Source organism: Neocloeon triangulifer, unplaced genomic scaffold (assembly GCF_031216515.1).
Source record: "Neocloeon triangulifer isolate White Clay Creek 2 clone unplaced genomic scaffold, ASM3121651v1 ptg000012l, whole genome shotgun sequence".
NCBI lineage: Eukaryota > Metazoa > Arthropoda > Insecta > Ephemeroptera > Baetidae > Neocloeon > Neocloeon triangulifer.
In genome coordinates, this window is record NW_026775554.1 from 6,102,960 (window position 1) to 6,127,408 (window position 24,449).

At 37.7% G+C, this 24,449-nt stretch overlaps 2 protein-coding genes across 7 annotated transcripts in view; one reads left to right on the forward strand and one right to left on the reverse strand.

Moving 5' to 3' along the window:
- Positions 1 to 21,371, forward strand: part of LOC132197972 (dystrobrevin beta-like) — a 34,006-nt gene extending 12,635 nt beyond the window's left edge. The window contains exons 2-17 of one of the 5 annotated variants that reach the window (XM_059621612.1): positions 13,979 to 14,163; positions 14,637 to 14,850; positions 14,940 to 15,025; positions 15,079 to 15,230; positions 15,510 to 15,618; positions 15,846 to 16,012; positions 16,123 to 16,250; positions 16,323 to 16,424; positions 16,577 to 16,703; positions 17,125 to 17,240; positions 17,304 to 17,484; positions 17,668 to 18,001; positions 19,635 to 19,688; positions 20,593 to 20,759; positions 20,815 to 20,865; positions 20,920 to 21,370. In XM_059621612.1, coding sequence (XP_059477595.1) covers positions 14,016 to 14,163; positions 14,637 to 14,850; positions 14,940 to 15,025; positions 15,079 to 15,230; positions 15,510 to 15,618; positions 15,846 to 16,012; positions 16,123 to 16,250; positions 16,323 to 16,424; positions 16,577 to 16,703; positions 17,125 to 17,240; positions 17,304 to 17,484; positions 17,668 to 18,001; positions 19,635 to 19,688; positions 20,593 to 20,759; positions 20,815 to 20,865; positions 20,920 to 21,024 — 2,241 coding nt within the window. In that variant the 5' untranslated portion in view covers positions 13,979 to 14,015 and the 3' untranslated portion in view covers positions 21,025 to 21,370. Of the gene's footprint in view, positions 1 to 13,978; positions 14,164 to 14,636; positions 14,851 to 14,939; positions 15,026 to 15,078; positions 15,231 to 15,509; positions 15,619 to 15,845; positions 16,013 to 16,122; positions 16,251 to 16,322; positions 16,425 to 16,576; positions 16,704 to 17,124; positions 17,241 to 17,303; positions 17,485 to 17,667; positions 18,002 to 19,634; positions 19,689 to 20,592; positions 20,760 to 20,814; positions 20,866 to 20,919 lie in introns of all 5 variants that reach the window. The other 4 variants (XM_059621615.1, XM_059621614.1, XM_059621613.1 and 1 more) reach the window with 4 other exon arrangements.
- Positions 21,331 to 24,396, reverse strand: LOC132197974 (ATP-dependent RNA helicase DDX24). Of its 2 annotated transcripts, none has more exons than XM_059621619.1 (12): positions 24,253 to 24,396; positions 23,958 to 24,144; positions 23,636 to 23,899; positions 23,443 to 23,578; positions 23,172 to 23,392; positions 22,940 to 23,085; positions 22,619 to 22,874; positions 22,206 to 22,565; positions 22,031 to 22,148; positions 21,794 to 21,974; positions 21,568 to 21,722; positions 21,331 to 21,510 (listed from the first exon to the last, which is right to left on the reverse strand). In XM_059621619.1, exons 2-12 carry the CDS (start codon positions 24,126 to 24,128, stop codon positions 21,383 to 21,385), a joined length of 2,136 nt encoding a protein of 711 aa, XP_059477602.1. In that variant the 5' UTR covers positions 24,129 to 24,144; positions 24,253 to 24,396; the 3' UTR covers positions 21,331 to 21,382. The 2 variants fall into 2 exon arrangements, with proteins under 2 accessions (XP_059477602.1, XP_059477600.1); XM_059621617.1 differs by having other exon boundaries at positions 21,332 to 21,510; positions 23,958 to 24,172; positions 24,253 to 24,389.
- Positions 24,397 to 24,449: the final 53 nt, after the last annotated feature.

The following is a 24,449-nucleotide window of genomic DNA, read 5'->3' on the forward strand; positions in this document are numbered from 1 at the left end:
TGCTGCACTAAAAATTATTATTTTTTATGATTCATTTAATCTAGATTTTTAACAAATTGATATGTTTTTAAACAAACATGTTCTTTAGAGTCCTTGTTCTGAAAATAGCAAACAGCAAATCGGGCTGATCAAAGCGGTGGCAACGGGCACTTTGCATGCATAAATCATGGCTCGCCAGGCCCTCTGTTAACAAGAAATCAATGCCAGGCCGCATATTACACGAGACTACTGTTGTGTGCCATTACATCTGGCCGATTGATCCGGCGGGCCAAACGGCTCGATTAATTTACCACGGTGCGCGAATCAAGCTCTGATACGCAAAAATAGATCGCGAGGTTAGAGTTCAAGTCTCAACATCTGCGGCAATAATTTAAAGTGCTCGGGCCGATAGTAAAACTCGTAAAAGCCAATTGGAGTAAACACACGCAACAGTCCTAACACAAAGTGAATAGAGAGCTACAAAGTCAACCGTGATGAGAAACGGAATGATAATTGCTAAATTAGTAGAATTGGAAACAAATGAAACTTTTAAGAATTGGAAAATCTTTGAGTCACCTTTCAAATGGATTTGTTTGGAAAAGCTCAGCGGGCGACAAACTTTATCTGGTGCGATTTGAGCGAGGTCGAAGTCCGTTGAAAAGCGAATCGGGATCAGACGGCCCATCTAGTCCATTTCACGGCTCGCGAGGCTGCAGCGCCTGAAAGGAGCCCCGTTGTGCGTGTTGTCGGCGTGCGCTCCCGACATTTGTTCTTGGCAATCACAATGTCGGTCGGTCGGTGGGCAGGCCTGCTGGTTGAAATAATTAACGATCTCTCATTCCGACGCGCGCCGGGCAGGCTATTTCGGCGAATAAAAAAATAACAGACCATTCGCAACGCCGGGGGGTGGCAGGTATAGCAAAAATAAGGATCTAGATGATTCAATTTCGCCGCAACTCGGGCGTACTTAAAGCCACGCGTGAAGTGTTATAATTCGAGGGCTAATTTTTTTTTACTCGCTAATGGAGTGTTAAGCGGAGAATTCGATCTGCGTCAGGACGGAATTAGATCAATGAGAAAGGGGCTTTTATTGTGATTGATGTTGATTGGGCCTCGTCAAGGTGTCGTGGCTAAGGAAAACATTAGCTGCGAGTCGTTTAGCACTGACTGGGCCGGCCGCGGTGGGTGACATCAGCTTGGATGGATTTGCAGCCGAGGACAGATTTACAACTCCAGCGACTTGTTTCTCATCTTGTATTTTCTAATTAGCACTCGCACACTTGCACTTGGTGCTTCACGCTTTGAACATTGAAATTTTTTAGAACTGATGCAAGTAAAAGCAATCTTCAGTTTTGAAGTGTTACTTGTTTCCAATCAATCACAGTATCAGAGTGTAATTTTTCATTATTTTGTTTTGCATACATTACCTAAGCTGAATAAATTTTTTCTATTACCTAAAGGGCTTTACCATAAGAATTGTTAATTTTATTCTGAATTTTGCATACTGCACCTGTTTGTTTTTAGTTGCATTTTACAAAATCCATGGGAGAGTAAAAAATTGGTTGAAGTTTGGAAAAAAAACAGGACCTTAATTTTTGTGTTATTTTTTTACAATATTTATCCCCTCTAACGATTTTGATTTACTTTTAATTGTAGTTTTTGTTTAAATAAATTTTTACCATGGTGAGCATGTTTATAAAAACCAACATTTATTAAAATTAATTTAAAACTAAACTCAATTTTTGTGTCTGATATAACAAAATTAATGTAAATAATATTGAATTTTGCGGTCACATAAAATTCTAAAACTCAAAATAAATGTGTAATAGTATAAATTTGTATTCCAAATTTTATTTTCTTTTTCACAGTGAGAAATATTTTGTTTGCCATTAATTAAATCCACGTTAGGTGTTTGCTTTTTATTTGAATAGAAAGTGTGATGTATCCAAATAGGTTTTTGAAGAATTCGAAAAAACGTTCCAGAAATAATGCAAGGTTTAAAAGAAATGTAACTTAAAAAGAAAAAACTGCTTAGCAGGCGCGCCGACACATAAGCCTTTATCGGTCAACAAAGTATTATTTTAGTCGGTTTAAGTGCGTCTGGTGCGACGCATAAAAAGTTCCACACTCGCTTGGGCGCTCTTGAAAACCGGCGGCCGCCAAGAGTATAAAGTTGCCTCTCCGATGTTTTTTGATTTAGTGCCAGCAATATTTTTGAAACATTTCCGTGCAAATGTTGCTACAGCCGCTGAAACGCTCACGCTTAAAGCGATTCCACGGGCAATTTATTTCAGGCCGAGCGCCCGAGAATCGGAGGACGGATTGCCCTTTCGCGTGGCTATATAAATTTCTTCCTAAATTTATGACCGCTCTAATTGCAAAAATGCTTCTGCCAAGTTCATACCAAAATTTATACGCATAATAATTATTCTTTAATAAATGGATTTTTGTGTGGAAAAATGGCCAGAGCTTATCCGAAAATCGGATTTGGAATGTTTAGCGCAAAAAATTCAACGCCGCAAAATGGGGATGAAACTCTGGAAATGAACTTAATCGCCTCACGTTTTCTAATCTTTTGAAAGCGTCGAGCTCGAATGACAAGACGGACGGGGGAAAATTGAAGTGCAGCAAAAAGAGCGAGAATCAAGATTTTGCGGCCGCGCTACGTGATTAACTCAAAATCCGCGGCTCACCGCACACCCGATTTCGTTTCGGCTCGAAATCCATCCGTCAGAGTCGCCCTTTCCCTCGCTTTTACTTCTTTTTTACCGATGTCGGTGCGGTTGTTTCTCTTTCCGTCAGCCGTGCAGCCAAAACTTCTTTTTCTTCCTCCCAGCCTGGCGTGATCCAATTACGTCACTTTTCAATAATGTACAAAGCAGTCTTGCACGTGTTCCGCCGCCGCTGGATCAAATCAAACCCAAATCCATTCACTCAACACCTCGCCTTTCTTCGTTGTCCAAATTGAATTTGTGGAATTTTTCTGCATAGCCTTATTACTCTGGCCAACGCTACAACGCAATTATGCAATTGTATGAAAACCTTTTTTCTTTGAAAAGTATGTGAACTACAATTATAAATTTTAATCAACAGTTAATTTTCATTATTTTTTTACTCCCAAAAATAAGGCTTTGTCTATGTTGATAATTGCAAATAATATCTCATCTTTCAAAATCAACTGCAACTTCTTCTACATCTAAAAATCAGCAATCACTTAAAGAAATCTTTGAACTTTTCAAATAATTTTACCTAAAATTCAATACATTTACCAAACCTGTTCACCTTTTCAAATAAAATCTTCAATTGAGTGCTTATTTTACAAACGCTGTTTCCCAGAATAATGGATATTAAAAATAACATCAGAGGTTTTCCAAATTAAAACACGGCCCTTCGGAATCTAAATCATTTCTCGTACATTGTAACATTGAGACGCCTTTTGAAATGATTAAAAGTTGACAACCACTTTTATTTAATGAATGTCTGACGTGAAGCAAAATCTCCTTTGAATTGAATCAAAACCTCATCTCCATATGCAGAAGTAGAGCACAATTATTGAAAGAAATTGCACTCTCTTATGAATATCCAAGCAAAATTAAAGCTCACTCGATGTAAAATCTAATGCTTTCATCAACTAGGTCGCTTTTGCCGTTAGTGAAAAGCCTGGCTGGCGTCTTCTGCTTTTTCCTAAAGACATCAAAGTCTCGCGGCGGCGCGTCAATTTGCTCCGACTAATTGCAGCGCGCGGCTGTTGCACTCTTTCTCCCGGCGATAAATATTTATGCCCAACTTGGTACTTTGCGCCGCGACACGGTCGCATTTCGAGTTTGAAATTTGCATCTCTTGTCATTTGCATGAACCGCACTCCGTCTTCTTTCTTATTCCGCCCTGCGGCGAACTAGGTCAGCCCAAGGGGGAGCATCGAGCGACTCTCGGTGCAATCTCGTGCATTTTTATCATCAGCGCGCGCTGATTATTGGGCTGCTCAGTAAATAACGAGCTGTCAGCAAAGACAGCGTTTCTCGCTCGTAATAGACGTTCAAGAGTACTCTCATGGGGGTTTATCAGTTTCTTGTGAACTTTTGTTTGCACGACAAGAGCCAGCAGAACAAAAAGTTCAATTCTCAGATGATTGTATCTGAAATGACAAAGGAAGTCATTGAAATATCTAATGCAAGGTCGTTTCATCCTCGAAGCATAAAATTGTTTTGCAATTAAAGCAGCAATTTTCAATTGAAATAAATTTTTCCTCGTCATGAAAATGATTTATTTTTATTTTTGCCATCAATGAAAAGTTAATTAGATGCTTCATCAAGTCAATGATCCTTTGTAATGTCTAAATTTTGGTAAAAGTTGCCAGTAATTTATCTTCCTTCCATAGTTATACTTTATAATTATGTTCTATGAATCCATTTAATCAGAAAGTTTTCGGCATTTAATTGCTCAAATCAAATGTTTTAAATACCGCTTATTAAAATTTTAATTATATTTTTCCATATTCTATAGTTTTTCTTTACACTGGAAAATAAATCAGAGTAAATTAGTTTAACTTCAAAGTTTTGATGAAAATAAAGAGAATTAATTTTGTTCATAAGGGTGATATTTATTATTATTATACCAATTATCATAAAATACAGTTGATTTTTGTTGCAAACCCAACCTGAAATTGTGATTCGTCCTACTTTTATACATGAAAAAGAACGGGACACATGAATGGCCAGTGCACAATGCCGCTGAAGCCAACGAGCAAATCGCAATCCGATCTGCATTCGAGATGCAATTCCCTTGGACGTTATCGGTGCGAAAGAACGACCGGATAGTTCCATCCCGAGCGACAAACGTCCATTCCAGTTCCGATTCCGTTCTCGCGGGAGTTATGCAACCGGTTGAGCCGGCGTGCTTCGCTCGGCTGCATAAATCCGCAGAGCCAAGGGGTATATTTGTTCTCGCAGTCGTAGGGAAAATGAATATACGGAACGGAATGTGTGTTGGTTAGAGCAGGGGAGGGTTATCTCTTCGCGTGATTTACTGCAGCTAATGACAAAAGACGCCCTCGTAAATATTAATCATGGTGGAGCGCGCATGTATGCTTTTTATCAATTTGCTCGGCAATTTATGAATAAATGGCTGCCTGGGGACAAGAGAAGTCCAATCATCGAGGCCAAGGTGGTGATGGCTCTATTTCCGGACGCAAAATTGCTTTTCCTCCACGTCGTAAATAAAAATAAATTGGCGCTAAACACACGCCTCGCTGCAGTATCAGTTGGAATTGGAAACAAAATACACATCGTGTTTTTCATAACAATATGACTTTTACTCTATGCCAAAAATTTTTATTTAAGAGGTAAAATAAAAATATTGATACAATATGATTTCAGGGACAGAAATATATTCAAGAATTTTCTTTTTTAAAGATATTCTTTAAAAAATATAACATTTTTTTATTACATAAGCATAAAACATTTTGCTTGGAATTAAATTTCCATTTTTATCAATTGTGAGTCACTATTTTTTTTTTAATGAAGTATTATAAATTTAAATTTTAAGGTTATGCCAAATTTTTGAGGAGAATTTATAAAAAAGATCTTGAAATTATAATATTTTAAAAAATTTCTAATTTTGTGTTAAAATTTTGAACCGTAATCTTTACCTCATCTTCAGGCCGTTGAAAAAATTGTCACAAGCGAGCGTTTTTAGAAAAGCTTGCCGCGTTTTTGCAGTCGGTGCAATCAGCGAGGCGAACCGTTTTAATGGCTCTTGGAGGAAATCGCACTCAGAATTTGCTAGAGTTTGATGATGACGTGCGCCATTAATCCGCTTGTCGTTTGGGAGCTTCAGTTGCAAATAAATAATAATCTGCATCGCGCGTACTTATTATTCATGTCGGCGCCGGACGACCTCTGTTTGAGGGTATTACACACGTAGGGCGCGCGCTGCCAGCCTAATGAATGCGCCCTTTTGCGTCTCTCGCTAAATTAAAGCGGTTTGTTCCATCTGTTTGCAGAATTAAGCTGCTGAATAATTAATTCGCGTTTGCTTTGCTGTTCCAGAGCCATTTGAAATTCCTAAACTTTATCTAAAATTTATTAGAAACGAACAGAAATATTTATAATTTAGCAGCTTTAAAAAATATCATGCAATTATATAAATTAAATCGTCTTTTAAATAAATATTTATGCTTGTCTGTCAAAACTCTGCAATTTGTATAAGTTAAATATATAAAATTATGTGCTAGAATGCAATAATTATATAAAAAAAATTCGAAGTTATTTTTCTATTATTATTGTATACATATTTTACTTAAAATCCTGTTGATGCAATAAAAAAAATGATGAACTGTAAAATTTTAATTTTTTCCTAATATTTGAAAATAAAAAACCATAATAAACCCAATTACAATAAAAAGTATGTCATATGAATATTTGACGTGTGAATATTTTAAATTGTAACTTGCACGTGGCCATGACTTTTGAGGTTAATCTCTGCCCATCTGCCGAGTCAGCAATCAGCCAGCCAAAAATTGACGGGCAAATACGATGACCGAAGCTGGAAATTCGGGGTGAATTGTAGAATCGGCGCGGCCGCTTGCCAATTTGGCATTTCGCCTCTGATATTTTCAAGCGTCCTCCACACAACAACATGCAAATCCGAGTGTTCACTGGTCGCATTTTTTTTTTCATTTTTATTTTGGCCGTTTTTAATTTGCCACGTCTGTATGTGCTCGGAAAACACACACGTGTATCGCTAGATAAGAGCGACAATAAAAAATTTACACGCCCGCGTTTCACACTCGATGGCCAATAAAGTGCGACAGCTTTTATGGATGACTGCTGTTTTTTCGCGTTGGGCGAGCAGCTCGTTTAATCGAAGCGCACGGCCTCTCAATAAAGTCCTTTTCATTCGACACACCACGACTTTTGCGTCGGTCATAATCGATAAAAATTCAAAACTCTTTTAGAATGTACCGGAAAACATCAAAATACGCGAGATCGCCATAAAAAGCTGCTTTTCGTTTAGTTCCAACTGGTTCCAACTTTCCTTTGATTTTCGGTTGTATATAAAGATCAAGTGATTTTTTTCTTCAGATCATTAAAATCAATATTGTCGGAAACGAAAAATGTTAAAAATTAACTCAGAAATAATTATTAAAATTTAAATTACACAAATACAAAGGAAGCTAATGATATTTTGTTGCATGAAATAAATGGAATTAAGTAAATTTACATCAAAATTTTAGAGAGCCAAAATTATCATTGATGCAGTTTTATATCTCTGTACTCATAAATGCTCATGAAAAAAGCGAATCAATATTAGAAAATTTTGGTTTTAAACATTTTTATTGCTACTTCCACAAAAATTCAACTTTGTTAAAACACGTGTTTTTCAAATGAAGATCTCTCCTGAATGAAACACTGTCACTTAATGGAAAACTACTTCTTCAAATTAGAAGCAGAAAAAGAACTTTGCAGTGCTTTTTCTCCACTCAGGCGAACAGAACACAAGGTTCAACACTGCAGACCTGGGTCAGTCGGGCTGCCCTTTTGAATTATTACACTTGTAATCCTTTGAGAATGCAACCGAAGCAATTTTTCACTCTCGTGCTCTCTTTCTTCCAGAGTGCTCGCAAATACATTATTCATTCACGTTCTGCCGACAAAGCGCAAAAGCTTTCCCGCAAATAATGCCGCCTGATGTCAACGTACGTTTTTCCTAATGCACGTGCAATTACACTGTAATTCGGGCCCGTGACGACTGCAAAGGCGAATTATTGTGCTGTGCCCAGCGCGAATTGCAGCACGTGCTTTGAAATGGCCAAACAGCCCTCAAGTTAATTACAGAAAATGGCTACTTTGAGGGACGCCGGTAGAATCACTTTGCTTAATGGGCCTTTTGCAGCCGAGAAAAAGAAGAAAAGGTTGGTGGAAACCAAATAGGACAAAGGTGCTTTAGGGATGGAGGAGAGGAAAATCCTTAAAAAAGGTGAATTAATATTTTGACAGGAAGGGCGTTTTTTGTTGCTGTTTTATTTTCCCCAAAAATCAATAATAAATAATTTAATTCTTTAATTTACACATTTATAAATCTATAGAATTGATTGATATGACAAAAAAATAATATTTGCTGTGAATGAAAATTGAATATGCTTAAATTAAAAATAAGTAAAAACTTATTTGACTGTGAGTTCAATTGAATAACATTTGAATGATAATTTCATAGTGAAAATAAAATAATTTATCATTCACAAAAAATAATTAACTTGCCAAACTGTTGCCAAAGAAAAACGAGTTAAAAAAAATCAAACATAAGTAATTACATGGTGATTTTTATAATTTATAGAAACCTTTTGTAGTAACAATTTTTTTTTTAATTATTAACTTAAAATCTTAAATAAATAAAGCATTTTTTTTAATTCAGAAAAAATAGTTTAATAATATTAACATTGAAACAATTGAGTAAATGAATAAAAAATTATGGCGCATTAAAATTAAGACAAATTTCAGATTCATAAGAAAATAATAAATATAAGTAGTGAAATTTTGCTTCCTAGGTAACGTGATATGTTGCAAACAGGCTTCATTCGTGGCTTGCTCCGCTGTTGTTCGCAAGGTACGCCGGCAGCTTTGCCAATCCATCACGCCTGTTTGGAAATTGCGGCACGTCGACGGCATCAACACTGCTTGCTTTGCCCGCCCGTTGTTGGTCCGTTCCTCCCTTATTCATTTCCATTGTGCTCAAACCTCAATAAGCACCGCACAACAGGCAATTTTTTATCCCCGGCTCTTATCTCTCCTGATGGACAGACCAGCAACTTTTGTTGGAAATATTGAAATTGATGGCTTTTTCGGAATAAACAAGGGAAAAGAGGTTTCCAGCAAAAGGAAGAAAGACAAATTCGCGAGATTATGCAACCGGCACGACCCTCCCTTTCATCTCAAACAAACAAAGCAATTTTTCATACTTTCACTTTTTCTCCCTCCGGCGCAAAAATCACCCTCGCTTCTGGAACAAAAAGCGTTAAACAAAAGCAATTTAAAATCCTCCTACCTGGTCGCATCAAAACGAGAAGACATTAAATTTCCACCCGAGAGAGAAAGAAAAGGGGGACCAACAGGCTGCGAGTCAGTCGGCTCGAGGCAGTCAAACTAATTGACTCTCTTTGATCTGCAGCGGCCAACTCGGCATGCCAACTCGCTGGCAAGATTTACGCCTCGAAAACAAAAATAAAAAAAGCTGGAGAAATACGAACGTCCCTTTTTTTCTTTTTTGCCGATGCGGCCAATTTTAATTAAACGAAACGGTTGGCGGCGGCGGGCAGCTGGCGATTAATTAATAATTCAACTCGTGAAAAGAGCGCTTGCAGCGGTGGTGCATGCCAAATCCAATTACCACCCACCCCTGTCATACCGCGCCATTTAATTTCCCAACTCAAACAGAATTCAATTTTACCTCCACGGGCAATTTTTCTCTGCTAATTTAGCACGGAAAAAAGACCGTTTGTCAAAATGTACAAACAAAAGTATTGAAAATTTTAAAACGGGGTAATAAAATGATAAAAAATAAAGACATAGAAAGATGATAATCCGTCTGTGGAAATTTGTGAAAATTAATGTGAACTTTCACGATCAACATTGTTAAAATTGAGAAAAGCTAGTAACAAGTTTGTGAATGGCAACTTTGTAATGTCCCGCCGTAAACCTTAGCATACTTTGTTCTGAAACTTTATTGTGTCGTTTGCTAGGCTGTTAAGCTGATAATTGGAAGCAACAGATGAAACTGCATTAATATAATATGGAATGAAAATTCTAGATTATTATTAAAGTTTTTTTTATGAAACATGAATCTTTTGTGTTGAATAAATAAATTCAGAGATTTTCATACCAAAATTGTTGTATTTAAATTCGATATGAAAAATTACTTGAATTAAGCAATGCATATTAAAATTATGCGTTATAATAAATAATGTGGCCTCATTTAAAATAAGAATCGTTTTGGTGAAGCAAAATAAAATTACAGCTGTTTTGGTGTAAAGAAAAAAGCAAAAAATTTCTTTTTAAAATCTCTCTAATTAAATTTTAAATTAAATTAAATTTAAGAAATTCCACGAATTTATAGATGATTTCAAAATCCTGAGTATTTTAAACCAAAAATTGTTTTGTTTCTTGATTTTTCAAAATTCATTTATTCATCTTTAAAAACAAAAAATCCATCTAAGAACGCCCTTTGCAATAATCAAGGCACACAATTATTTTCATACCAATAAATCCTCATTCAAAAGAGACAGCGAGTTAATTGTTTCAAATATAGCGTGAAATAGTAACTTGAATGTCGGTTTTCCTTTCTCATCCGGCGGAATTGCAAACGGTGGCGATGAAATTAGCGCGGCATTTGCGTGTGCAGAAAAGTGGCACAGCAGCGAACGCGCACATTAGAGGGGTTGTTAACATGTGGGGTGGGTGGGTGGGCGGCGCTCACTTGGCCGCGTATTGATCACCCCCGACTACGAGTGGGTGCATGCGAGTGAAAAAGCTGCCGTCGAACCTGCGTCAAGCTCGATTTCGCCGCCAAAGGTGTGTGCGAATAATAATGAAAAAAAAAAGAAATCTGGAAAAGGGCTTGCAATAAAAATAAAAAATAGGTCCGCGCCCGAGAGAGGTCTTGGTTAAATAAAGGCCACTCGAGTCATAAATAGGCCGCTCATGGTTTTTTATTATTATGTTCGCGCAGTCCGCCGCCCTCTGTCTCAATAATGCAGCCCCGCCGTAGTTTTGTAGGTCAAATGTCAACTGAGTGATGGAATGTGATTGCTCGTGTGTGTATTTATTTGTCTTCTGGCTAAGGGGGACAAACGACGACAACCGTGTTTTCTTTATCCGAATGCTTGTCGAGTTTATTTTGTTTTGTATCACAATAGAAACCTTCTCTGGTAAATTTTTCAATATTTTTTTATAGATTTATTTTTTCATTCTGTCTCTTTCTCTTTCTAATTAATTTTATTTTTTATTTCATATTTCATTTCAATACTTCAAAATGTAATAAAATATTTAGCTCTTATGTCACTCATTAGATGCAAAAATCAAAGTCAAATGCATAAGATCTTGTTAGAAGAACTTCAGCTGTTTCAAAATTTTTTGACATCAGACTCTTGAAGGAAATTTTTAATTAAAAAAAAAAATATAATTAAAATCAAGCTTTTCAATGATCCAAAATTTTTTACTTTTAAATAAGTACATTTCTTCCGACTCGGAGGAAGTTGAGAAGGTTACAGAATCAACTTTAATATTCAACTGATCTTTGAATTCAGTGCGGTAAAGAAAGATCAAGCCCGAAAGCGTCTACGGGGCACACGGTTGAACGCAGCAGAAATCTGGTGATGTGATGTGTGTCAGCCGGTTGTCGTGCCGAGTCTCGCATTACTTTATGTTTTCAGCGGATCGCGCTTATTACACGCCAACATCGTCTCGCTGCTGAATGAATGATTAATAAGCGGCAGACGCAGGTTTCATCACTCTCTCGTTCGGTCCGCAACTCCTCCAAAATCAAGCCCGCTACCATTTCACTCTCCAAAGCATAATTAATCAAATTAGTTTAAAAGCACGACGCCATTTCTGAAAATGAAACTGAGTCGGGTCAAATAGGAAGGACAAGGGGGATGTCTCGAGGGACTAAACTTACGGGTTTGTGTTACGGACACTATTTTTTTTTTTTTTTTAGAAATTTCGGGCTGGGCAAAAATTTTTTTTTTCCAATTAGGTAACAGATTGAATAAATTTTTGAAATATTTTGAAAAAAGCTGATATAAAATTAACAACTTTCCTTGCATCCACTTGCATCTGTAAAATTACGCTAGAAAATTAGATTATTTTCTTGATAAATGTAAAGAACAAAATTTCATTTCGTGAATCAACCGGATCAAAACTTTTGCACACAAGAAAAATGTACTATGTAACGATCTATTAATGCATGAAAGCACGTTTAAAATTCAAAGTGTTGAAAAATGTAACAAGATTTTCTTATAATTTTGCCCAAAAAAGCAGGGAAATTTCAAGGTACAAGTTCATGATTATTATTTAATAATTTACACAAATTTTGTTTCAAAATTTGTTTACCTCATTTGGCTAAAAACTTCGTAGTTTGTACTTTAAATACCATAATTTAAGCTTCACAAAATAGCAATCCCAACATTTGTTGTAGCATTTTATAAAATTTTTATGTATATTTTCTAAAAACGATGATACATGTACAAGTCAAATTTTTTTAAACAAATATTAATGGAGACACTTTGTTCTAAGGAAGAAATATTTTACTTCTGTGGGAGTTTTCCTCTCTTGGGAAACTTTTGACAGAGAATAATGGAATTAAAAATTTAGAATCTTCAAAGTTTTTTGACTAAACGAAATATTTAGATGTTTTTCTCGTGCACATGGAACCTTTCCCTTAAAATAATTGATGGCCCTCGGTACACAACCCCCCTTTTAATATTTAACGAGATGGCTTTCCGTCCAAATTGCGCGCTCGCGTAATTTGGTAATTATATTTTCAAAAGCAATTTGCCAGAGACACACTCTGCTCTGCTCTGATTAATCGCTCAAGTTTGCGGTGCAGAAATTGCGTGAGTCATTCCCGTCCAACAGCAGCCGCCGCCGACGGCCATTTATTTTCAAAACTTTATTAAAAAGTGCGGTCGAATGGTCGGTACGCAAAAAGTTGCCGTGCAATGCGGTCGCTGAAATGGCAGGGGACGCGCAGATTACCACCGCCTAACACATACAAACATGCCCTGCTAAGCCGTTTCGTATTAAAACCCCACCCGACTTGACTCAACCGATGGCCAGAAAAGCAAATCTTTAGATCGAAAGGTCTCAACTAACAGATGAAGACAAATGGGGAAATTCAATTTACGATTGAAAATTAACTACAGAAAGAGTTATAAATTATTTATTAATTTGCTCTTAATTATATCGTTATGGGCTAAAATTAAAATAATTTTATATTTTTTCTATCCAATCATGCAATAGTCAATTATTGGAAAATGAAAATTCCTCATTTTAGAAAAATCTTGGCGGCAGCATTGAATAAAAATTAAATTATGTTATTTTGAAAGTTTTTTATACATAATATTCATAATATTCAATTCAAACTATGAACGAAAAAAAAATCAATTTTTATCTGGGCTGACTGGGGGAAAGTTCTAAAATTGTTATTTGACATAGAAGCAGAATTTATGAATTATTTATAATTTAATTTCCCAACCTCAACTTCCTTTTACTTACATAATATGAAAGGATGTAATCATTTAAAAGGGTATAAATATAAATATATATTTTATAATAATTTTAATCGACCACTGTAATGACATAATTATACAATTTCAATGATATGCATACCGCTGAACAGATGTGTCGAGCAGGTTGCATAGATGCATTTATTATTTCTTGTCCTTTCCATTAGAAACGCAATTTTATCGCAGAATCTATAAAATCATTTTTTGAAAACCGCGTGATACATTTAAAAATAATTTGGTGGATATTTGCCCGTTCCATTTGCATAATCAATTTCTGTCTCTCCTCTTTATTGATTGCGAACGGCATTAAACGTTGTGAATATTCATCAGCCATTCCCTGCAGGCATTTATTCTGGCTCCTATTTCCGCCTTTCCTCGGACAGACAGAATATATTTTTTCAGCCAACTCGCCTAGGGGCTCTTTCGCCTCCCATTTGCAGCCAAATTCTATTTGCCGGAGAACAAAAAAAGAAGAGGAAAGCGTCAATTGAATGATCTCGCTCGCTCAAACTTTGTTTGCCCCTGGGCCACCCCACTCGATTTACGGGTCGACTGGTCAAAGAAAGTGAAAAGTAGGCCGCTCAGCCACCCGCGCATTGTTTGCTCTGATCCCATATCCGATTTGTCGTTTATCTCCGGAAACGAGATCAGATTTGGCTTTTTTCCCCTTGCCAATTTGGTCATTCGATGATGCTCAATTTTGCGATTCTTTCGTTGCAGGCTGGACGCGTTAGACAGCGAGGCTTGGCTGGCCGAAATGGCCGCCGAGGTGGCCGCCGTGGAGAGCATCTGCGCCGGTCATCGGCAGCTCATCCAGGAGATGCGCGCCCAGAATCTGGACATGATTCGCTTTTCGTCATACCGGACCGCCTGCAAATTGCGCTACGTACAAAAGAAAACAAATCGTGAGTTAATTAAAAACTTTTTTTCAGTTTTGACTTAAAAAAATATATTAGAACAAAGTTCAATCAAATACCTACACATTTAAAAGTAAAAAAAGATATCAGAATCTTTTTTGCATTATATTTTTCACTAATCTAACATTTTTTATAAATTTGTGATAAAAATTAAAAATTTATTATATTCCTTAGACTTCCATAACAATAAATATGGTTAATAACTAATAAAGGATTTGATTTTTCTTGATTATTATTATAAAAATTTGATTGTAGGAAAATGTAACACATTTCTAATGAAAATGATTTAATGAATTGCGATTTTATTTTTATTTTTTATTTTCTACTCATGTCTCTTGTCAGGATGATTTCTTTATGGCGAAACGTTGCTCATAAATCAACCAAATTACACTAATTTACAGCTTATATAACTCTTTTAATTTATCAGTTTAAACCGACTTATGTTTTTCTGCTGTTCCCAGTGCACATAATTGATATTTGGAACGTAATCGAAGCCTTTCGGGAGCACGGCCTAAACACTTTGGAGCCTCAGGCGGAGGTCAACGTTTCCCGGCTGGAGACCCTTTTGTCCAGTCTGCTGCACAACTTGAACAAGAGACTGCCAGCGCCCCAACAGGTGCAGGTCGACGCGTGTTCGTCGCTTTTGCTCAACTGGCTCCTCGCAGCGTACTCTGTGTAAGCTTCAAATTTATAATGGAGAAAAAACGGCAGATGAGAATCGATCCCTCCAACACACGCATGCTGAAATTAATTCTTGATTGCAGGGAAAATGTGGGTCGCATCAGAGTCTTCTCAATTAAGGTTGCGTTAGCCAGCATGTGCGCCGGAAAATTGATGGATAAATTACGATGTAAGGAATTAATTAAGTATCGACCTGCTGCTCTCAACTTGCTCTCCTTGTAGATATTTTCTCGCAAATTTCCGACGGCAACGGTCACATGCTGCAGATGCGGTTCTCCGAGTACTTGCAGGAGGTGCTGGCGCTGCCAGCTGCTGTCTACGAGTCGCCTTCTTTTAGCTATTCCGACATGCTGGAAGCTTCAATTTTCAGCGGTGTAAGTAATTGAAATTTGTAATTAATATGTATGATTATAAAATTTTATTGATGAAAAGTTATTGCCAATTTAACTTTTCTATTTAAATTTAATTAATAAAATTTTCATGAAATCATTTTTTTATTTTAATCTACTGCCTTCTTTACTAAAATTACAAATATGAAAGTAAATCACTATTTGATTTCATCAGTTGAGTATTTTTTATATTTATCAAAAATTATTTCTCCGTAGTCATAAAAACCTGAGATAAATCATTTGATAATTTGAATTATTTAACAGGCGCCAAAGGTGACTGTAAACGATTTCATGGATGTGATGATGTCCGACCCTGGACCCCACTGTCTTGTCTGGCTGCCCCTGTTGCATAGACTTGCCAGCGTGGAACAAGGTGAGCTGCACTTCCTCTTCATTTGTGATCAAGGCTTCTTTCTTTGTCGGTTTAAGCGAAGACTTTCAAGTTGGAATAATGCAATTTAAGCCTTTTAAGTGTTGACCCCGAATTGACGCCCCGCGCGTCAGTCGAGTGCGGGCGTCTGGGCACTCCCAGTCGAGAAAGCCTCTTGCTGAGGCCTACTCTCTATTCAAGAGCAAATCTAAATGCTAAAATGTTTCCAGTGGCTCACCCAATGATTTGTGATGCGTGTCAGCGGGAGAACTTTACCGGGTTCAGATATCGGTGCCAGAAATGCCACAACTACAACATGTGCCAGGAGTGTTTTTGGAGAGGCAGAATTTCGGGCCAGCACACCAACGAACACGAAGTCAAAGAATATTCAACTTACGTGAGTTTTTTTTTATAATTGTTATATTCCCATTGATTTTTACTTTCATATCATTTATTTTTTAATTCATTTAATTAATGATGCGGCCATTATAACACTGTTTGATCTAGAAGTCCCCGAGCAAGCAAATTGGTCATTCTCTAAGGAAGTCCTTCAGATGCGTCCCCGAAAAGGGCCGAAACAACATTCCACGGTTCCCAGATGAGCCGGAAAAAACCTTAAATCTATCTCACATTGTGTAAGTTTATTCCCTTCCCCCCAAATTTTAAAAATATGGAAAATTAATTATTAAATAACAAATATCCTTTAGTCCTCCATCCCCTCTTCCCACACACAATGGCTTTCCAGATGGGTCTTCATTTTCCGGTGCTTTTGATGTTGGTTCTATGGACAGCAGATCAACTCACAGAAGGTAGCATCGCAGATTATAAAAATATTTAAAAATTTTAATATCCACATCCAATTTTATATTGGCATGTTTAAATTAAATTCCTCATTCAAAGATAAAAAAAATAATAAAAAAAAATCAAAAGTTGATTTTGCTAAATTATTGTGTAACTTTAGTTTCAGTCCTCTCTGTTCGAGTCCCAGCAAATACAACACAACAAGCCTCGACTCTGCGCGGTTTGACGACGAGCACAAACTGATCGCCCGATATGCAGCTCGGCTCGCAGCTGAGGCGCGCTCTGCAGTAAGTACTTATCAAAAAGCCCTAGTTTCATTCTTGCTGGGGCTGTATAAATATAAAAATGTAAATCGCCTTGGCACTACTAGCACCTCACGTAGTCTCTCACACAAACGTTCTGGCTTGTCTGTGGGCAGAGAATAAATTTCAAAATATCATTATTGTGTGCACATGTTTTGTAAGTGTTCTCCGCACAAAACTAATTCATAATTGGTCTCTCTCAAGTCGCAACACATTCAGTGGATCATGCCTCTTCACGATTTCATAGTACGTAAGCACATATACCATAGTAACCCAATCGGCACCAACACCCCCTGCTTGCCGTAGATTTCATTTTCTCCGTGCCTTTTGTCAGTGTGCATGTTTTTTTATTTTTTATTTGTCAACGGATGTTGCTTGAGGCTTTTCTAACATGCAATCTTTGCAGAATCGGGCGCCGTCAGAAGCAAATCTCAGTATCGACACTAGCAGGGCGCAACGAGAGCTGATTCAGCAACTCGAGTCCAAGAACCGAGAAATCATGAGGGAGATTGCAAGATTAAGGTTCGTTTTGTCAGTTTTGTGTGTTGAATAAATTCCTTATGGGTACTTTGAACTTTGTACCAGAAGACAGCAGGAGTTGGAAACAGCCGGGATGAGTGCCAGTGCTGAGGAGAACCCGGCTCTGATGGCCGAGTTGAGGGCTCTTAGACAGAGGAAGGGTGAACTGGAAGGCCACCTGACGGCACTTCAGGACTCAAGAAGGCAATTGATGGTGCAACTAGAGGGACTTATGAAACTGTTAAAGGTACAATTGCATAAGTTGCTTAAAATCTCTAGTCTGAAGTAGAAAAATAACGTTTGTAATTTAAGCATTTGTAAAAATAATTTTTTGAAAATTTATATATAAATAATTTTTTTGTTTCATATAATGTAAAACAACTCTCGTCTGTTTGATTTCTTATTAAATTCATACAATGTTTTATTTCAGAACCACCAGCCTTCTCCTCGATCGACCCCAAATTCTTCACCACGCTCTACAAAATCCCCTCCTCTTCCTAGCAGCAGCATGCCAATGACGGGCAGTCTGCCCTCCTCTTCTCGTTCTGCCCCCGTCACACCCGGAGGCCTGTCCAGTTCCATGAGCTCGATGGCCAACTCTGTTCCGGGCGGAATGGCCGACTCGCTGGCGGGAGACGTGAGGAGCGCCTTTGGCGGCCAACAGGGTCCGCCACCTCCTCAACGCAGCCTCCGGAATGACCTGCTGGTGGCCGCCGACTCAGTCACCTGCGCCATGTCCACTCTGGTCAGGGAACTCAACTCAGGTGAGGCGGATGAGCAGCAGCCTCAGCAGACTGGTAGTGTCAAAAGCAGTAGACCGGAGGCCCTGCAGCACGAGACGGCCTCGGCCGCTCTTGCTGCCTCGGCCGCCGAATGAGAGTCGCTCAAGGATATGTTGTCCTAGCATAGAGAGAGTTATTATGATGAGCTTTGGCAGCTTTTTGCCCAGAGTTTGGGCAGGATTTATATATGATACAAATTAATTTTAAGGTACAATTATTCACGAAAAAGAATTCTGTCCAAACTCTGCTGCCGAAAAGCTAAATTCTAGGTCAAACTCCCAGCACATCCTTGTGGTTGGAGTTGCAGAAGCAATTAATCTTTAGTGCTGATGTTTTGTACCTCTATACATATAACCATACGTATTATATTTTGCATGTAGTACTTAAACTACTCAATCAGCTCTTGATTTTGCCCGATCGAAACCATCTCATACACACCGATCACATATTGTAAAATGATAATGTACAAATTTTTATTCCTCCACCGTTTTAAATTAGCTTCGAACGATTTCTCTAAAATTAATATAAAATTAACTCTCAATTTATTGATTGAATGAATGACTGGATGATCATACTTAATCCAATTTCCAAAATCTGAAACCACTCTTAGCCTGTCACCCAATGGACTGCCTTTGTGAGGCGCTGCCAAAATGTCCCTGTCGTGTTTCCCTTGATTTTGTCCGTGCGTGTCTTTTTTCTACATATCTTTTTTGCTCCTCTTGGTACGTGATTTTGATTTATTTTTCTCGTTCATTCAACCCCGTCTTTGTCCCCGTTCGTAAATATATGTACGTTCGAATCTCGTCTTTTTCCACTCTACATATTATATTTTTCTACCAGCCTGTGGTGTGCTTCCCCTTTGACCCCTTTCCCTTAGGCAGCAGATCAAGCAGCTCCACTCCAGGCGAAAGGTGATGTATTTCATAAAATCAATCCCAAATCCGTTAGACGACGGCAAGATTAACTAAACACCATTTTTACTAATCTACGTCAACGTCACTTAAATGCATCTCTTTTCAAAATTATAGTTAAAAATATTCCATTATATTAAATTAAAATGAGGTAAAATTTTACATTTAAGAGACGTTTCTGTTTGTGCAAACAGTTTATCAGAAAACTAGTTTTTATAGCACTCTGGCAGCACCGTAAATTCATAGTTTTTTTAAACTGATTTATCCCAGGAGCCAGGAGTCATCTCTGCTCTAAAAGATACATCATCGTTATGATTAATTTTTATTTTAAATAAACCCTTCATAAGTTGTAAAATTAATAATTAAAATCTTAAATCAATAAGACTGAGAAAGACATAATTCCAGAGAGAAAATTCTCTAGAGGTGGTCATTAATTTCAAACTTCCTTAGAACATGATCATGATCATGGAGGCTTGCATTAAAAATAAAAAGCAAATGAAAAGTACAACTCAAAACATTGGTAGCTGCACTGGTAGTGCTAATTTTTAAGTACAAGTGGCGTTCATTAAAATATAGCACCGTGATTTTAGAAACTCTCGAGCTAAAAATACGATTCACTCTGCTCGAGCAAAAGTATAAACCAGTGAATAAATCAAGTCCCCCTAATCACTCCCTATACACACTCTTGTCGTCTCTAATTACAGAGGGGTCAGATCAGGACGAAGAGCCAAAACGGCCGAGCATCAGAAAACCATTAGGTAGGACAGTGCTCAGATTGATCAATGAAAATCCTTACTGAATTGATTGTCGGTTTTGATCAGCATGTGTAATATTGATTCTCTCCTTTTTTGTGTGTTATTATTTTTATACAAAGACTTACTTCTTTATCATTGGTTGTTCAATTAAATTTAACCTGAGAATTTCGAACAAAAATCTGGATTTTATTATTTTGTATGGAAGCGCCGCCGCTCTCTCAAAGAAAGTGAAAATAATTTCAAGAGAGCGCTGCCGAGTGCATTTTTTTCTATCTGGACTTGTATGATTCCCGATTGATTGTTGTATTATTTTGACCTACAGACTTGGCAATAGACCAGAATTGATATTATACAATTTATATAAATATGCTGCAAATATTACATATATATTTATTGAGTTTGAACTTTCCTGTGTGTTTTCTTGTTTCTCTTTTATACCTCTGCATTTTGCAACAACCTTCTCCAAAGAGTGCATTCGAAGGTTTCTGCATGCTTTTTTAATTTAAATATGAATGACGCTTACAAGTAGAAAAGTAACCAGCATACACCATCAGCAAGGAAGGCCTCAACTAAATAAAGATTGAACAAAAATTATTAGGCCTCAACTAAAAAACACGAGCGACGCTTTCTAGGCATGTGTCAGTACATTTATTAGCAATATATTTAAAATCTTTTCCTAATTAGGCACACTGTGTTGTTAAAAAATCGCCAGTGGGCGCAATTCAAACAAATCTCTGCTTCAATTTAATCTTCACCGCGGAAGGGGAGGAAATATAAAAATATTTCCCCTTTGAGCAAATTATACTTTTGGTTATTTTTATTTACGCAAAAGCTTAAGAAAAAAACAGACTATTTGGTATCCACTTCGGCTCAAAAGTGAGGGTTGGTGCTTTTGTTGCAAATGCAGACTTTGAGGCTGACGATGAAGACCAGGACGAGTTTCTGAGTCGAACGGCCAATGGCAACACGGTTCTCTGGAGAGAGGAGATGCAAAAAAGGTTTCAGCAGGAGCAGCTCATGGCCGAGATCCAGGCCAGGACCCACGGAAACAATGGCGACTTTGGTGACAACAAGGTAAAATACCGCAGACTGATCAATTATGAAATTTAAATTTTTTATCTCATAATAGGATGACTTTGATGATGATGAAGATACTGATGTATTTGGCCAAAACTTGCAAGTAGGTTTGAATTTGAATTAAAATCCAATCACCTATTGTAATGTAAATTTGAAGGCACTTTTGAGAAGTCAGCGTGAGGAAATTAACCAAAAAGAAAATGGAGCTGCGAGCGCGGCCGACTGGGAGGATGCAATGAAACGCTGGACCACTAAACGATAAAATTTTAACCCGTAAAGGCTGAATTACGCCTGCCGGTTTTAAATTTAATTTTTAACTGTGCAACATAAGCTTCAATTTGCCAAAAATTTTTTGTGTGCAAATTTACTCGCATTAGAAATTTTCACAATCGAAATTTTCTGCAAACCCGAATATTAGTTGTTTTGTGCACATTGAATGTAGAGCATGTAGGGTGATTGTACAAAGGAAAAATAATAATAATATTTGACTTGAAATTGTCTCTCATCGCTATGTGTAAGTAGCTTCAACGCTCTTTGTGTTGTGCAACATTCCAACTTGCGGCCAATAAAAAGGCTCAATTCAAATCTGACCAACGTTAAAATACCTTTATTATTGATTTCTACACCTTCTTAGCGGCTGATTTCTTTTTGAACTTTGGCCTCTTCTTCTTAAAGCCGAGCTCTTCGCCAAGATTTTTAGCAGCTTTCTTTCTGGATTTAACCAGTTCTAAAGCCTCTCCTGTATTGCCTAAGTAAATATTGTGACGAATAAAAATAATATGAGATTCATCCTGATTTCACATACCTGAGGAATAAGGTACCACGAGACTGCCACTTGAAGTGGGATACTTTCCAGAAACTGCGCCCCTCACCAGTGGCAGTTTAAGCACAGCCTCAAGTGCTTTCTTTTTAGTCTTCAGAGCTTTGGCTGCTCCTGGTTCCACAGCTGATCTTATGGGACTGATCAAAAGGTTGAGGACTTTTCCAAAAAACTTTTAAATCAAAATCTTAAAAAGTTATTAAAAGGATACAGTTTGTCGTGTTCATCAAAGTGAAGATCCAATTCTTTGGCCGCTTTATTCAACCACCCTTCTTCAGACTGGCTCCTCCGATGGGAGTGATCCAATTGTTCCAGCTCTTTGGCCATTTCAACTCTTCTCCTGACTTCATCGAAAACAGGTTTATCAATAGGAAACTCGGGTAAATCATCGTCTATGAAAAATTCAAAATAAAATATTTTGGAAGTAAGAAATTATAAGAACACATACTTTTGCCCAAAGTTTGGCATAACCTCCGAAAGACAGACATTTCTTTTGAGTCAACAAAAAGAACAGTGAGGCCCTCTTTTTGTGCTCTTGCCGTACGACCACTCCTGTGCACATAATTCTGAGAACATAAATTTTAAGAAAAATTAAGTTTTCAAAGATAATTAATCAAAAGTACTTCAGATGTTCGCGGCACGTGATAATGAATAACATGTTGGACACCGACAATGTCTAAACCCCTGGCAGCAACATCAGTTGCCAAAAGCAGCCCTGCAGGATTTGCAGCAAACTTTTCCAAATTCTTCAGACGTTGCTTCTGGAGCATTTGAGCATGCAGAGCAACTGGATGGCATTGCAGTAAACTGAACAAATTTGCCAATCTGCGGACTGACGCGACACTGTTCAGGAAGACGAGAGTTCGGCCGGGATGGTTTCGGAGGAAGTTATACAAATGAGCATCTTTTTCCTCCAGAGGGCAGGGAATGTACGCCTCAGTCAAGCTTTCAACTGTCCCTTCTTTTGCTGTCAAATCAATGACCTGCCATATTATAAAATATAAGAACAATTTTTAAAATTATCATCTCATGTTACCTTTGGATTTTTCAAGCCCAGCATGGTTATAAACTGGTTCAGTTTTTGTCCTGGGGTTTGTTTCAAAGGCTGTTTGGGTCCCTTTTTCTTTTTTATAGTAAGACGCTTTGGAGGGTCATGGACCAAGGTCAGGGTGGCCGAGAAGACAAAAGTTTGACGAACAGATTGGTTCTTTTCCATTCTTTCGACAAGCTCATGCAACTCCTGGAAGTGGCCCTTTTCCATCATTCGATCAGCTTCATCAATGACCAAGCACCTGAGAGAAAATAAAATACTTTTTAAATAAAAAAAAAAAAAAAAAAAAACGGTTGGTGATTTTACGGCAGTTGGTCCACTTGCTGCAAAAATGGATTTCCCTCTTTAATGAGTTCCCAGAGTCGACCTGGAGTTGCAACCACAATCTCAGGACATTTTTTCAACACCCTTTCCTGCTTTTCCTGAGCCATGCCACCGACAATGATTTCCACCTGAAGATAAATTAAGCAAAATTATGAAATTATGAAATCTAGTTGAATATTTTCATTTAATAATCAATTTTATATAAATTTTATACCCTTATATTGCAGTACTTGGTAGCAGCAACTAAATGATTCCTGACTTGGACTGCCAGTTCTCTTGTAGGGGTTAAAACAAGGGCGTGTAGTTTTCCCATGGGCCTTTTGCCCTTCTCCTCAATTTTAGTTTTCTCTACCTTGACACATCCCAAAGTTTCGTCGTCTTCGAGATCCTCCTCTTCACTTTCCGACTCCTCAAGAACCTCTTCGTCAATGATGCCTAGGGAATTATAGGCATAAAAAACCCTTTTTAATTTAATTGTTTCAGACCTTTGGCAACTTTATCTCTGTAATCCAAAATTCTGCTGATTACAGGAATTCCAAAGGCCAGAGTTTTACCACTGCCCGTCTCCGCAGCTCCCAAAATATCCCTTCGACCTGCGATGGCAGGTGGCAAGGTCATTGTCTATACAGTTAAAAATATGGGATTAAAAATCTTCCAAATCAAGCAAGGATTCCAGACCTGAATTTTAGTTGGTTCTGCAAATCCTTTCTCCTTCAGCGCTTGTAGAACTGGTTCGGGAACAAAAAGATTGTTCCATGCTGACATATCAACTTCCTTGTCATCAAGATTCACGCTGGTGACACTCCATCCTTGAATCTTTTTCTTCTTCGTTGGTTTCTTCTTCTTTTTGGGAGCATCAGCCGCGGCCACTTGTTCTTCAGTAGAGTCGTTTAGAGGTCTCTTCCGGACACTCGGATCAACCTTATTGAGGCTGTCCCTCTTCTGTGATTTATAATTTAAAACAAGGAATAAAATAATCTTTGATGCTGGAAAACAATACTTTTTCATTTTTAGATTTGCTGCTTTTAAAGGTTTCGATGTCATAATCGGACATCTCCTCAATGCCGATGAGTCCATCAAAGTTGGTGCCTTCGACGAATAGCTCTTCGACTTGCACCGGCTTCCACTCTTTCTGCAGATTTCCAAGAATTTTCCCCCTTTTCTTCGACATGGCTGTTTTCCCTTAGCTAAACAGATTTAAAGTTGAGTACATATCTGCTCAAAAAGGAGAATAATTAGCAAACACAAAACAAATAAAGACAGATAAAAAAGGGATATAATTAAAATTTGCTCACATAAACACGTGTGTTTTCCCAATGTTTTCAATGTCACCGAAAGTGCAAAATTTGTCTGCCTGTTTGCGTCATCTGGCAGCCGGCTGGTGAAGCATTTTGCTGCTAAAAGTGGGTGTAGCCTGCAGATTTGAAACTACAACGACAAAAAGATCGCAATGGCCGCCATCTTTGATCGAGAAAGAGCCGCTAAAATTAAA

Excerpts from the sequence above, each read along its gene's own strand:
- LOC132197974 (XM_059621619.1), bottom strand. The coding sequence starts at position 24,128 with ATGTCGAAGAAAAGGGGGAAAATTCTTGGAAATCTGCAGAAAGAGTGG. Across the intron at positions 22,875-22,939 it reads CAGCAAGTGGACCAACTGCC|GTGCTTGGTCATTGATGAAG; the intron begins GTAAAATCACCA and ends ATTTTCTCTCAG. Across the intron at positions 21,975-22,030 it reads ATGCCAAACTTTGGGCAAAA|ACGATGATTTACCCGAGTTT; the intron begins GTATGTGTTCTT and ends AATTTTTCATAG.